At 35.5% G+C, this 14042-nt stretch overlaps 3 protein-coding genes across 8 annotated transcripts; 1 reads left to right on the plus strand and 2 right to left on the minus strand.

The window, feature by feature from the left end:
• The first annotated feature begins 922 nt into the window (after positions 1–922).
• On the plus strand, positions 923–2453 carry LOC126688200 (trihelix transcription factor ENAP1). Its single transcript, XM_050382821.2, has one exon. It carries the CDS (start codon positions 1442–1444, stop codon positions 2318–2320), a length of 879 nt encoding a protein of 292 aa, XP_050238778.1. The 5' UTR covers positions 923–1441; the 3' UTR covers positions 2321–2453.
• LOC126688199 (uncharacterized) lies at positions 2442–4889 on the minus strand. The gene is made up of 5 exons (XM_050382820.2): positions 4503–4889; positions 3929–4027; positions 3407–3451; positions 2958–3095; positions 2442–2873 (listed from the first exon to the last, which is right to left on the minus strand). The coding sequence occupies exons 1-5, from the start codon at positions 4887–4889 to the stop codon at positions 2547–2549; spliced, it is 996 nt and encodes a 331-aa protein (XP_050238777.1). The 3' UTR covers positions 2442–2546.
• Positions 4890–4892: 3 nt separating this feature from the next.
• Positions 4893–12118, minus strand: LOC126688198 (heterogeneous nuclear ribonucleoprotein Q-like). 6 transcript variants are annotated; one of them, XM_056106200.1, is made up of 12 exons: positions 11470–12116; positions 10426–10991; positions 10252–10341; positions 9909–10148; positions 9379–9600; positions 9004–9268; positions 8605–8921; positions 8128–8237; positions 7936–8036; positions 7764–7843; positions 7580–7673; positions 4893–4966 (listed from the first exon to the last, which is right to left on the minus strand). In XM_056106200.1, exons 1-11 carry the CDS (start codon positions 11732–11734, stop codon positions 7581–7583), a joined length of 2349 nt encoding a protein of 782 aa, XP_055962175.1. In that variant the 5' UTR covers positions 11735–12116; the 3' UTR covers positions 4893–4966; position 7580. The 6 variants fall into 6 exon arrangements, with proteins under 6 accessions (XP_055962175.1, XP_050238775.1, XP_050238773.1 ...); XM_050382818.2 differs by lacking the exon at positions 4893–4966 and adding an exon at positions 5591–5839; XM_050382816.2 differs by lacking the exon at positions 4893–4966 and adding an exon at positions 7117–7390.
• Between the last annotated feature and the right edge of the window lie 1924 nt (positions 12119–14042).

Raw genomic sequence — 14042 nt, forward strand, 5'->3', positions numbered from 1 at the left:
TATTTTCTCATTAAAGATTATTTATGCATTCAATTTAGGTTTTATGCATGTAAAATAAATTATTCAAATTCCAGAATTATATATATGTTTATGATTGTCTAACTTTATAGATCATCGTTGAATTGTTTCTCAACTTATTTTGATATAGCTCTCTCCTCTAAGCTTTATAGTGCTTCTCTCCTCTCACTCCTCTTCAACCTGCCGCACCTTACATTTCTTCTATAAAAATTACCTCCCCATATCCCCATAAATCCAAAATTTTAGCTTATAATTTGATTTTCTTCTCCTAATATCTTATTTCATTTCAAGATTTTGAGTTTTTTTTGTCTAATTTTAAAATTTATATTCTGATTTTGTGTGATTGGATTAGATATATTCTCCGGCGACTTTTCAAGCATATTTAGTTTCTACTTTGGCATTTTTAGGATTTTTTCGCGTGTCGAAAACTTATTTTATAGATCTAAATGTTTGCAATTTTTTATTGGATTTGTATTGCTATAAATCTTTATATTTATGTTGTAATTTTTTAGATCTACTATTATTTTATTTTATTAGTAATATATTTGGGTGACCCATGGTGGTTATTGTAGCCTTATTCGATGACTGTATTTTTACAGCTCTCATCATTTTCTCTAAAATAGTTTATTGAATGTGTTGAAAAATTGTTTATGTAATTTTTATTATTATTTTCAATGGAAATTTTAGCATTTGACAAAAAAAAGGTTTGTAGCTATAGAAATTTTAATGTAATGGATGTTATAAAATGACTTTGAATGATGGATAAATGATATTTTATAATTAATCAATTTAACAAAGACATACATAAGCTGATCCTATACTTTCATGGTATGATGCAAGATATTTAGCATATCTATAAGCAAGTCAGGCATTCTATATCCTTGTAAGAGATATTCTAGCAGAACTAGTTGATGAGGGCTAAGAAAAATAAAAATATGCCTGATCAAATGTTAAGTTTTTTTTAGTTTGAATTTAATGTTAAGTTTAGGCTGCTAAAAGTTTGTATCAAAAATCTCACCAGCAATGGCAGAGCAAAGTAGCGGTTATTAAACATAGCTAAACAGCCTAAAGTGAACATTTGAAAAATTAATCCTTGATTGGGGTTAATTAGAAAATATTTTATTTGGGAGATAATGAATAGGTAAGTGATGATGAATCAATATTGAGCTGCGCAGCCCATTAAGCGGGCGCACATTAGCCACCACCCACGCAAAACACCAAAGCGGTGGCCTGCCAGATCTGAAAATCAGCCGCATACGCCTCCTCCCACCCACCCACCCCTTTACACCCAATCAATTCAACATGTCACCTAACCCCACCACTCCTCCTATTCTATTCTTTTCTCCGCCACCACCGCCTCTTCTCTCCTCTCCTCTACTAAAACGCGCCGCGTCCTCCTTCTCTTCATTATCCACCCCTCATCATGTCCACGTCAGCCCCCGGATCTCCATCTCCAATCCTCCCGCCAAACCCTTCTCTACCCTTACTCCCCGCGCCTCCCCAGCCCTCCACCAACCCCCGCCGTCTCCCGCCGCCTTGTTGGTCTCATGACGAGACCGTAGCTCTCATCGACGCTTACCGTGAAAAATGGTACACCCTCCGCCGTGGTAATCTGAAGGCCAACGATTGGCAAGAAGTCGCCGATGCTGTTGCCAATCGATGCCCTGTAGCGTCTCCGCCGAAGACCTCCGTGCAGTGCCGTCATAAAATGGAGAAACTCCGTCAACGTTACCGGACTGAGATCCAGCGCGCCCGATCTATGCCTGTCTCGAATTTTTCGTCTTCCTGGGTGCATTTTAAACGCATGGACGGCATGGAAAAAGGTCCGCAGGCCAAACCTGATTATAATTCAGATGACAATGAGGATGAAGACAATAATATTAATGAGAGTAGTACAAGAAGCGTTCATCGGAATGGAAGCGTGGGTGACAAGCCAGCGAGCGGGTTTAGGATAAGAATACCGACGGGAGTTAGTATAGCCCAGCCTGGAATGAAATCTTATGCAAACCCTAATTTAAGTAGCAACCCAATTCCTAATAAGTTTGGGATGAAATGTGATGAGAGTGGGAAGAAGAGAGAGAGGGATCCGATGGTGAGTGCCATAAAAATGTTGGGAGATGGGTTTGTGAGGATGGAGCAGATGAAGATGGAGATGGGGAGAGAGATTGAGAGAATGAGAATGGATATGAAGATGAAGCAAACTGAAATGATTCTGGAGTCTCAGCATCAAATTGCTGAGGCTTTTGCCAAGGCCTTTGCTGACAGCAAGAAGCCCAAGAGAGTTCCTTCGTCTCAAAGCTGAGTAATGTAATTTGTGTGTTCACTTGGATTTGTAAGGCACAGGGTTGAAGTTGTTTTCGATTCCTTCTCATTTCTGTATGCCATTGTGATTTGTGAAATAATTAAACTTTATGGTAAAGTAATTTAAATGTCAACTTTTTTTGTATTAATTTATCTTCAAAGTCTCTGGACTAAATTACAGTTCTATTCAAGTGTTAACTGACAGAAACAATATAACTAAACCAGGCTTACACCAGGACTTGTCGGAAATGCAACGGAACAGATTGTTCCAACACATTGACATGAATATTGCTCCACATCTCTGTTTTGGTTGGAAGATTTGCAATTTTCTCGATAACTCCCATATCCTCGGGAAGAACAAACCCGAACACTGTGTATGCCTCTCGCCATTCATTATGGTTCGCAAGGCTGATGAAGAATTCTGGCCCAGATCCTACCCAAGCAAGCGCCCCTCTTTTTATGTTAGGACATGCCTCTTTTGGAATTTCATTAAATACTGTGCCATGTGCTTCGAGTGTTCCTTGAATTAGCGCATATGGAGGGCCATATGGAGCCTACACATCTCACAACAACCACTTGCATCACTAACTAGAAATTCATTGCTTGGCAATGGCAGCTAACTCAATTTCAAAGCTCACCTTTTCCATGTGATTTCCTTCTTCATCCCAATACCTCACACGGCTTTCTGCACGATAAAAATGGCAACCGGCACAGTGGCGTGCTGTTAGTAGTTCAAGAATATATGAAACAGATTGTGGTGCACAATCTGGTAAGAGCTGCAGATATTGAGGATCAGAACAAGCTAGGTCAGAGTTATTACTCATCAATTTCACCAACCACAAAAGGAGAACTACAACAGATGCCATTGCTTCAATTTTAACTGATCGATTTTAACCGAACCAGAAGCCTGATTTTCGTGTTGGTTTGGTTCGGCTTCAGTTTATTTTAGAACCGATCGATTTTGGGTGATCCCCATATGCTACTGCTAGAACTATACAAGGAATTTGGGAAAATGAATAGTAATATAGTGCAAAGACTTGACAAAAAGATGAAAGTTAAGGCTTTAGATTGCTAATGCACCACTTACTTTTACATGAACTGTCCCATATTCTGTTTCCAGTCCAACGATACCCTGATAAAAAGTCAGAGGATAGTTAGGAGAATCAGCAATGAAAGCAATTTGTCATGAAGATGGTGAACAAGATATTGCAAAAAGTTAAATTCACTTATCTATAAGAATAAGCTAAAAGAAGCTTAAAAATCTTTAAAACGTTTTCAGCAAAAATTTCTTACAAATATCCTAAAAGAGAAAACAAGCATCAACCTTCAGTAAGTTGGATAATAATGTAGGCCTGTGTAATAGAAGTTTATAAAATTATCATAACCTCCAATCTTTTCGCAACTTTTAATCTCAGAGCACTTGATATTCAAATTCGTTTAAAATTATATCAGATACACAAACAGATGCTTGCTTTTGAAAAATAATTAAATTGCACTTGCAAAAAATACTATAGAGAACTGTGAAAGTACACTTGATTTGAATGTTATGTATCCGTAATCAATTAGATGAGAATACTGAGACAATCATAAGATTGTATGAAATACATACCTCTCCTTTTCCAAAAACTAGTCCAGAAGTCCACATCACATGAGCACCAGAATCTCGCCGATCAGGCTCCAAAGTATGTTTCTGCTTCTTTAGCCAACACTTTAAGCAAGATAGAATTGTAGAATCAGCATATAGATATTATAGAGTCACAAGTTCAAAAACAAATTACACCTATTATCATCGTAACTTTCTATTGTTTGAAACAACCCAAAATAGATAACAATAAAACAAATTCTATATAAAATGCTCACAAGTAAAGTGGTAATCAAATGCTTAATTTTCACTTGGGCAAAAACTCCTCAGGTAATTAAACATCATATGCCACAAGTTGAATTTCAAATTCTTAGAGCTAGGATTTGAACAAGCACCAAAATTTAAAGAACCCAAGTGTGCAATTCAACTTTTCAATTTGCATGGTAAATGGTTTCCATGTGATTGATAGGAAAGACTCGGGTGGGGCTTGCATAAATAATGGTAATACAGCTTAAGTTATAGAGAACCAGGATAAACACAAGACAAATGAGTAACAAAAACATGATTTGAGAATGAGAAAAGGAAAAGGGAGACATCAAACCTCGCCGAAATGAGAACCGCAAGCGACCTTATCGCCACAAAAAACCCAAGAATCACATAAACAAGGTCCGTCGTCGCCGCCACACATATTCTTACAAGCCATACAACACTCTCTCGAAGAATTAGCTTTGAAATCAGAACCCCACTTCACAGCATCACCCCAGAGCTCCAAATGCTCAATTCCTCTACAGCACTCGTCGCCTTCCAATCCATCATAATTACTGCTACTAGTTTCCAATAATTCGCCGGAATCCCTAATCAGCGGAGCAGCCGGTCTGAAGAGCATAGAGAAGCAAATATAGACCAGACAGCATGAGATTGTAGCCATCAACAGAAGGAAAACCAGAGCATAACGACCCAGTTCCGAATCGGTACGCCTGCGACCCATTATAGAATGATCCTCACAAACCCACAAACTTTTTGGAAGGGAATTACATGTCTTAAGAGAGTTTTATTACAGAGATCCTGCAGAGAAGTGACTGTTGTTATCATTGTGATTTTTATTTAATCAGTGATTTTGTCCTTTTTCTGCGGCTGGCGGACTCATATTGGTATTGTTTTTATGAATAAAAATAATTTTCATTATATCGCATTATTCAATAATTTATTTAGCTAAATGAGTCATTACATCTGAAAATGAAGGACTGGATTAATAGGTTTCTTTCAACAAATGTGCCGCCATTTTCTCAGCTTCTTTTGGTGGTGCTCCTGAATTTCATTATCTTTACATCATAAACTTCTTATGAATTTTCTCAATTGATTTAGGTTGATATATTGAAAGAGAACAGATTAATTCTTGATAAGGGCGTTTGCTGAGAAAATAGATATGTTGAACTTGTAGATAAGATGATAATAAACGTGTTCCGATGCAAATAATATAAGAGCTGAACATGCTATATAGTTTATCGTCCAGTTTGTCAAATTAAGCCGATTTTTACAAGGATTCTTATCAAATCTTGTTTAAATTTCAAAATTTAATATCAGAGCAGAAGTCAAGAGGATGATAATGCTATATGTTTACATTAGTGCATACCACACACGTGAAGAAACTTCTATCTACAACCATAAGCTGAAGAAACATTCACAATATAAGAGCTGAAGTTTATTCATATTCTAGCAAGTAGAGAGAGCACTCGCAATTAATTTATATACCATAATTGCAATTACAACACTCCAACAAGAGCTATAAACTAGTGCTACTGATCAACAAACAAAGGCAAAAACATACCCAAAATAATTACAATCTCCACACACACAGCAACAACTTGTAGGATTGCCGTCGAGCTATGAAATGAAGGATCATCCACATGATCTAATCATGTTTACACAATCTACACTCTTCGTTAATAAAATACTAAAAATTAAACAAGAGAAGCCATGTTCAATCAACAGTAGACCATGAATAATCATAAGAGCAATAAAGGATATGATAAGAAGCAATTCCAAATAAATATGAATAAACTTCTATCTACAACCATAAGCTGAAGAAACAACCTATGCACAACTGAATAAAATTTAAATAATTATCTTCCACTTGAGTAGTTCTATCTTTCAGCTATCCAATTTCATTTTTTCATGCAATACCAAATCGAAAAAATAACAGAACAATCTGTGTTTATTAGCAAATTCCTGTCAATGGAATCAAAAATCGTGACTAATTCTCACCTACTTGCTACAATGAATCAACTTATCAAATTCAGCTTACCTGATATTAATGCATTCTTAAGCAATCACAAGCTCCAATCTTACTGCAATTCAATTACCAAACAACAAAAATTCTTAACGGACCGCTCCAAATTCTACTAAATCATTTTCAACTATAAACAACATTGTCCCATGCAGTAATCAGACCACTGAAAGACTGACAATAACCAAGAAATATACACCTTCGGAAGACCTATTCAAGGTTTCTTTTATAGCATCCCCATATTCCATTCCGTAACATCCCCAACAGAATGCACCAACCATTTTATGCTAATTTTACTTGTTCTCCACTAAAAATAAAAGCAGTCTCACAGCTAGACGCATTACTTTGCAATCCACATAAAATCTAGGTGATACAAGAACAACCAAGCAAAACGAGCATCAAATGAGTTTTACACTTTACAGAAGATGAGACAAAAAAATGACCGAGTAAAAATACCACGTCTCTAGCTCAAATATATTCCATCCAACATAATCCAACTTACGGCGCAGGAAAATTATTACTCCAAGTCTTTTTACTCATATATGCTAGTGTAAAACTCAGTTTACCTCTTATTTAGAAGTTATCAGCCTTATATGAAATGCACACTTAGTAACAGAAAAAAGAGATGTCAGCATTGAGATCCCACAATTTAAAGGGAAAATTCCAGAGGTATATGTGCCCCTACTTTCCTACGCACATCAGTAGCTTGCTGGAAAACTTATGTTCACTCACACAGAGATGATGTAAACAAAATATTACATTTTCCAATCCTGACTATCCAAAATCCCTTACCAGCATACAAAGAGAGAGTGAGAGAGAGAGCCCAGTATCCAACATAGAAGCTGTCCATCAATATATATAAGCAGATTGGCTTCTCGAGTCCATAAGGTGAACTTAAAGATTGAGAGCAAGATATCAAATTCATACGTATCAAAATACTAAGCAATTCTTATTTTCATCTCTATAAGAGTAAAATTTCCATACATCATGAGCTTAGGACTTGACAAGTTTCCAGTCAGCATATCTAAAACAAGATTTAACCAAAGCAACACTTCTCTTGAGTACAGAACTTTTAAGCTTGATAATTTCAACAGCATTCGGATCTTTATATATGTGACAAGATTCTCTCTCCAATTAAATAAGCATCATAAGGCATAAGCTTCATACCCAACATCTTAGAGCAGCTCCTTGTCATGTCAAATCTGTTCCATAGACAAATTAACTAGTAACCACAAGTTCCCTTTTTGTCCAATCACACCTCTAAGGAATCAAAGAGATGCCAAATCTTCAGAAAATGATGATCTCCATGTAATTGGCCAGGGCACAAAAGGTTTCACACTTCCTTGAGCACTTAATGAAAAAGAAAATGTTGAAGTAATAATTTAACTTACATCAATAGTAAGATCCTGAACCACCAGAACCCATGTAATTGCTATTACCCATGCCACGACTGGAGTACATAGATGAATAAGACCTACCAGCAACCTGCAAGTGAAGTAAGGTATCAGGATATAAGAAAATAGGATGACAACACATGTATGTATCATCATTGCATAAACGTGGCAAAGAACATACATCACTACTGCTGCGAGACATGTATTCCCCACCATAGTTTGATGGGTACATTCCACCAACATCATTGCCACCATAAGATCCTGAAGAATATCAATTCAGTAGAGCACAACTTAAGATCATAGTTTTAATGGTAATATTATTCACATTAATTTCTCTGCAACTCAAAACACACCTCCATAACCCATACCCTGACGGCTGGAATATAGCCCATGTGAATCCTGACTAGAAAGAGAGCTTCTGCTGCCCCCATATCCTACATTGGATCTCCCAGTTCTACAAACCATAATAAGAAAGTATGATTTACCAAGGCTTAGGCCAATTTAACAATTAAAAACAAAATACAAAACAAATTATGTTCACAAACCTATCACCATATGCATCCCCATATTGGGAAGCACTAGGGCCGAGTTCGTAGTCCAACCGAGCCCTCGAATGGCGAGAACCAGAATCAGCATAACGTGGAGGAACATCCTCCTAAGATTGCATAAATATACATCAACATTTTTAGTTATACCTCAGAATTGAAAAAACAAATACTCCCTCCGTCCCAAATTGATAGGCAGTTTAGGAGAAACACAAATATTAAAAAATTTAGTAAATCTATATAAAATGAGTATTTTTATAAAAATATACCACTTACCCTTATTTAATGTAGTGGTGACTTGACTCTTAGTGGTGTTTACTCTATTTTTAATGTAATATATTATAATCAATGAGGGTATCTATGCCATTTTATCATTTAAGCAATAAATGACTGCCTATAATTTGGGACAAAGAAAAGTAAAATAGTGCCTATCAATTTGGGACGGAGGGAGTATAAGACAACCAACAATAAACTGACCATTCCAGAATATGGACGTTTAGTCCCAGAGACTGTGTCATAATCACGAGGACGTCCTTCACGATAAGTTGGAGGATTCCTCTCAAACCTCTGACCATATCCATCATCCACATATGCTCTACTTGACGAAGAACGAGATATGCCTCTTGGAAGATCTGAATAGCCAGAGCCACGTGACGAGTAATCATCTCTATAGGATTGCCATCTCTCAGGGACAGACCTGGAGCCATAATCAACAGGAGCTCTGCTTCTTGGAGGAGGAAGCTCATCACGCCGACCGTAATCCCTCTTCAGGCTACTCTTCAGGTAAGATGGAGCTATCATGGAAAGCATGCCACTGAATGAACATAATATAGCCAACAAGAGTATCCATATAATAAAGTGAAAAATGATATTTACCAGGTGCCCTTCTATCATAAGACCTGGAAGGAGGTGGCAAGGGCCTGCCTCTTGCTGGCATTGACATTACAGGGGGACGTCTATCTCTCAATCCTACAGGCCTCTTCATACTGGATGGAACAGTATGGCTAAAAATTCCTCTCACCGGACGAACCCATGGACCTCTGGCAGTTCTACCACCATACCAAGACCTGAAATCTGGACGAATTGCATGTTTTCCTTTTCCTCTCTGGAGAGGTCTTGATAATCGAGCCCTAACTTTAGCCTGAAATGCAACAACAGTTCTTATGAAAAGAAATATGCAACTAGGAACCAATGTAACTGCATATAAGCATGAGAGATAAACATCATATAAGCAGAAAATAACTGACAAACCTTGTTGTCTCCCTCACCCAACTCTGCATTATTAATGCCTTTAGCACATGTCACAGCAGCAGCATGCGAATCAAATGTAACAAAACCAAAGTCCTTTCTCTTAGCAGATGGCATATTCCGAGCAAGCTCAACCTTCTCAATCTCTCCATATCTCTTCAAAATCTCCCTAACACGATCCTCATCCCATGAGGCAGGCAGACCATCAACAAACACAGTTTTCACCTGAAGATATACGAAGTGAGATACATATATACGTGCTGGCCACACTTAAATTACAGCGTAATAGTTTTCAAACCACCAGATTCTAAACACTCTTAACAGCCTCAAAAGTAAAACGAACAATAATGTATCAAAGAAAGGACAACGAAAGGATGTGGAAAAATTGGAACTCCAACTTAATCGATCAGATGCATAGAGTAAGCCCAAAGGACAAGAGAATATCAATTCACTTTTATGAGAGCAGAGATACAGCAAGGTCAGTACTATCCAGATAATCCAAACTTACTGCAGAATGGTAAAGTAAATGATACCTGTGCCATTATTTCATCACCAGGGTCAATGAAAGAATCAGCAAAAGATACTTTTGCAGGCCTATCAACCCCAAATAAAACATCTCTCCTCTGAAGCCGCTTAAAAGCATCCATGGCCTCTGACCGAGATGAAAATTCCAAAAAGGCAAAACCCCTATTCATTCCCTCGTTGTTACTGTCCTCAACCAGTGTCATGTCTTCAACATTGTCGACTCCATAATGTATTAACTTTTCTTTCAACTGGAACAGATGTCAAGAACCAAAAATCAGGAACACATCAACTCCCAAGTATTGAGCAGTTGAGAAAACTTCAAAGTTAGCATTTGTAATCCGATATACTTACAGCTTCCTTTGTCCAAGTCTTGCAAATATTTCCCAAGAAAAGTGTGTCACTGTCTTGACTTGGAGTTACACCACACTGTTTCCCATTAATCTGGATTTCAGTCATGAAAGAAGATATTTAATATGCGATGTAATTATACCTGATATCCCAAAAATGACATGGGTAGAATATTACCACTGGGTTTTTTAACTCTGTAACAGCTTTTTTTGCTTGCTCAACAGTTGCAAATCGCAAAAAAGCAAATCCTTTATTTTTCTTGGTCTGAGGATTCATCATCAGCCTAACTTCAGTAACCTCGCCAACTCGGCTGAACACCTTCCTAAGATCATCCTCCATAGCATCCTTGTCTAAACCTCCAACAAAAACTTCAAACTCCTTACGCTTGCGCCTTTCCTTGAACACGTCATGGTGGTCCTCCTCCTCTGCATCGACAATCTGAGCATGATCTTCCTCCTCACCAGCATGCTCATCATCGTCTTCACCCTCTTCAAGCTCTTCAGCAACATCTTCCAATTCCTCCTCCACCAGATCACCCTCTTCTTCTTCACCAACAGGCTCCTCTTGTTCTTCCTCCACTTCATATCCAACTTCCACTTGCTGAACTTCATCTTGTTCAATTTCTTTATCATCATAATCCACACCACCATATTCTTCAGGCTCATACTCAGGTTCATTATCATCAAGCTCTAAACACTCATCCTTTTCAAACTCATCAACAGACTCCTTAGCATCTTCCCCTTCTGGAATGAAAAAAGGTAGGCGATCCATACCAATCAATAAATTCTAGATTTCTCCGTTTAACCACAAGATAAAACGGGTTGTGTTTTTTTTCATTAAATACATCTTTACCACTCCTAAGAGAGAGATGATAGAATATACTACTTTCATTATTCCATCCCTTATGTTTTTTTTTCTGCCAGAGATTCCATCCCTTATGTAGCCTAAAGGTTCTTGACCTAGAAAAACTAAAGATGGGGCAATTTTCCACAATTGCATACAGCAAACCTCATCATATCATAGCGTAATTAACTACCAGATAAAAATCATACAGGAGCGCAAGAACACGAAAAGCATATTTACATTAAAACTAAATAAAATCAAGAAGATGTAATCTTTATAATAAGAATCCAATTAAAAACAAATAAACCCTGCCATAATGAAGAAACACATCCAAAAGCATCAATCAATCATGAAATAGGCAAAAGAAGGAGTACTTACTTTTCAAAACAGCAGAGCCATTGGAATCTGATTTAACACCGACAATTTCATCTTCTAAGCCTTGATTTTCTTCAACCATGGATTTGTTTTCAAGAGGCTGCTTCTCCTCAGAAAAGGAAGGGTTCTCATAGATTGCGTCTTTCTTCGGCGTCTCTTCTATAGCTTCGGGCTGCTGATTCTGTCCCTTGGTCGCCCCTCTCGCCGTTTTCACCCCCCTCTTAGATCCCGCTGCCGCGGCACCTCTCTTCACCGTCCGCGGAGGCATCGATTATTGATAGTTTCAGGTAAAAAAATAAGTCGAATTGCTTGACACCCCAAATTAATATCCTAAATTAAAGAGAATATAACCCTAATTTCAGTACAGAGGAAATGGTACAAGGAATAAAAAGAAAAGGAAATTAGAAACCTTCGTAACAGAAAACCCTAAGCTATACAAAATAAGTGAGAGAATAATAAAGATGGGGAAGTTTCTCTGTGGATGTAGGGCAGCATCCGTGGCCGTGGGTTCATTAGTAGCTATTAATACGTGTCATTCTTTTATTGGGGAAAAGAGTGGAATCTTCATAACCCCGATTTGGGATCATGGTTCGTCCTTGATGTGTATGTCCTGAATCATAGGATCTTTTTGTATCTGCCAACTCAATCCAATGTCTCTGTTTTAAGAAACAGAAACTATTATTACACAATATAAGGACTAGAACAAAAATTCCACAATATCCAATGTATCTCTGTGGTGGTAAGAGCATCTCTAATGGTGCTCTTTATTTTAAAGAGTATCTTTAATAAAATAAAGAGCATCTTTAAAATAGAGAGTGCTATTTTTATTTTTACTCCAATGAGCTCTCTAAAGTTAAATTTAAATTTTGATTTTTTATAGATAATAATAAAATATTAAATATTAATAACATTAATTCAATAATTTTTATTCATAATAATTTTTTATTTAATTTAAATTTTACAAAAAGTAATACTAATAATATATATTAATAATGTAAATTTATTTTTATTTTAAAATTATTTATATATTCAATTTTTATATTAGAAATAATTAATATTATATTTTAAAGTAAACCTAACTAACTTATTTTTTGAAATTTAAAATTTGATCTTTTAAGATTTGAAGTAGAGAGTGAAAATGGCTCTCTACATGTGGAGAGCCATTTTCACTCTCTTCTCTAAATTTAAAAAATAGAGAGTCCATTGGAATTTAAATTTATTGTCAAACTCTCTAAATTAAAGAATTTGACAATTTTAAAGAGTTCTTTGGAGATGCTCTAATACACAATATAAGAATCATTTTTGCCCATAAATTTATACAATAGGATGAATTAGCTTTGGTTTTATTTCCAACCATTCGAGTTTTCTAATTTTTATTATGGTCCGACTATTTAAAAACGTCCATTTTGACACAATTTTAATAAAATACATTTCAATGGCAGTAAACTAACTCAATATATTATTTATGATCAAATTTGACATTTTTTAATTCAAATATATTTATCAAAATTAAATTATAAATGATGAAATTAGAAGATTTGTTCATAAATAAAAAATTAAAAACATTTTGTTTTTTTTAAATAATAATAATTAACTACAATTAAAATATATTTATCGAATAAGCTAAAATAATATTTTAAAATAATGCATCTTATTTGTTAAAGTGAAATAGATCAAGACATTTATAATTTTAAGTTATAAGGTCATGCGTTCCAGAAGCTCTGCCCCTCTTCAATTATAAAAAAAAAAAATTAAATATTTTATTATTCTATTTCGATTAAATCATTTAGGTCTAGTCAATATAATTTATAAATTTTTTTTACTTGTTCAATTATTAAAACTATATATATATATATATATATATATATATATATATATATATATATATATATATATAACTTTTTACAAGTATAATCGGCTACATTATCCAAGACATTATTCAAAACGATCCACAATGAGAGAGTCAGCGTCCAACTATCTATTTCTTATCCGATGAAGGCGAGATTCGAACTCAAAACTTCGCTAGGCGACCGAAGATATTTTAGCATCGTACCAACTAAACATGAGTATATACTTCCACCCACAGTGGCGTAGCCACGTGATGATTAAGGGGGGCAAATTTTAAAAAGAATACAAATTTATAGCAATTTTTATAAGTTTGTCATGTCATTTAAAAAATTTACATATTAACCTCTAAATTTCAATGAATTCTAAATTTTTGTACTATATTGTATGAAAATAATTATATTTAATTTTCCTTCCCTGGTTTCGATTTCTTACTACATCACTGTTCCCACCATCTCAATAGAATTATTCAATTTTTCATTATCACACAATTCAAAAAAATCAATTATTATTATAATTGTCTATAAAAAAAATCTACATTTCTTATTACCCCTTATAATATAGTCGTCAATTCTCATTTTCTTACATATTTCAATAAATAACAATAAATACTTAGCACATTAATGTTTTTTTATGAAAAAAATACATTAATGTGCTTTTAAATAAGAACAATATAAAAAAAGTTAATTTTTAGTACTGATATTTGCTAAAAATGAGCAAAAGTTTCCAAA

The sequence above is a fragment of the Mercurialis annua genome, linkage group LG6 (genome assembly GCF_937616625.2).
Source record: "Mercurialis annua linkage group LG6, ddMerAnnu1.2, whole genome shotgun sequence".
Classification (NCBI taxonomy): domain Eukaryota; kingdom Viridiplantae; phylum Streptophyta; class Magnoliopsida; order Malpighiales; family Euphorbiaceae; genus Mercurialis; species Mercurialis annua.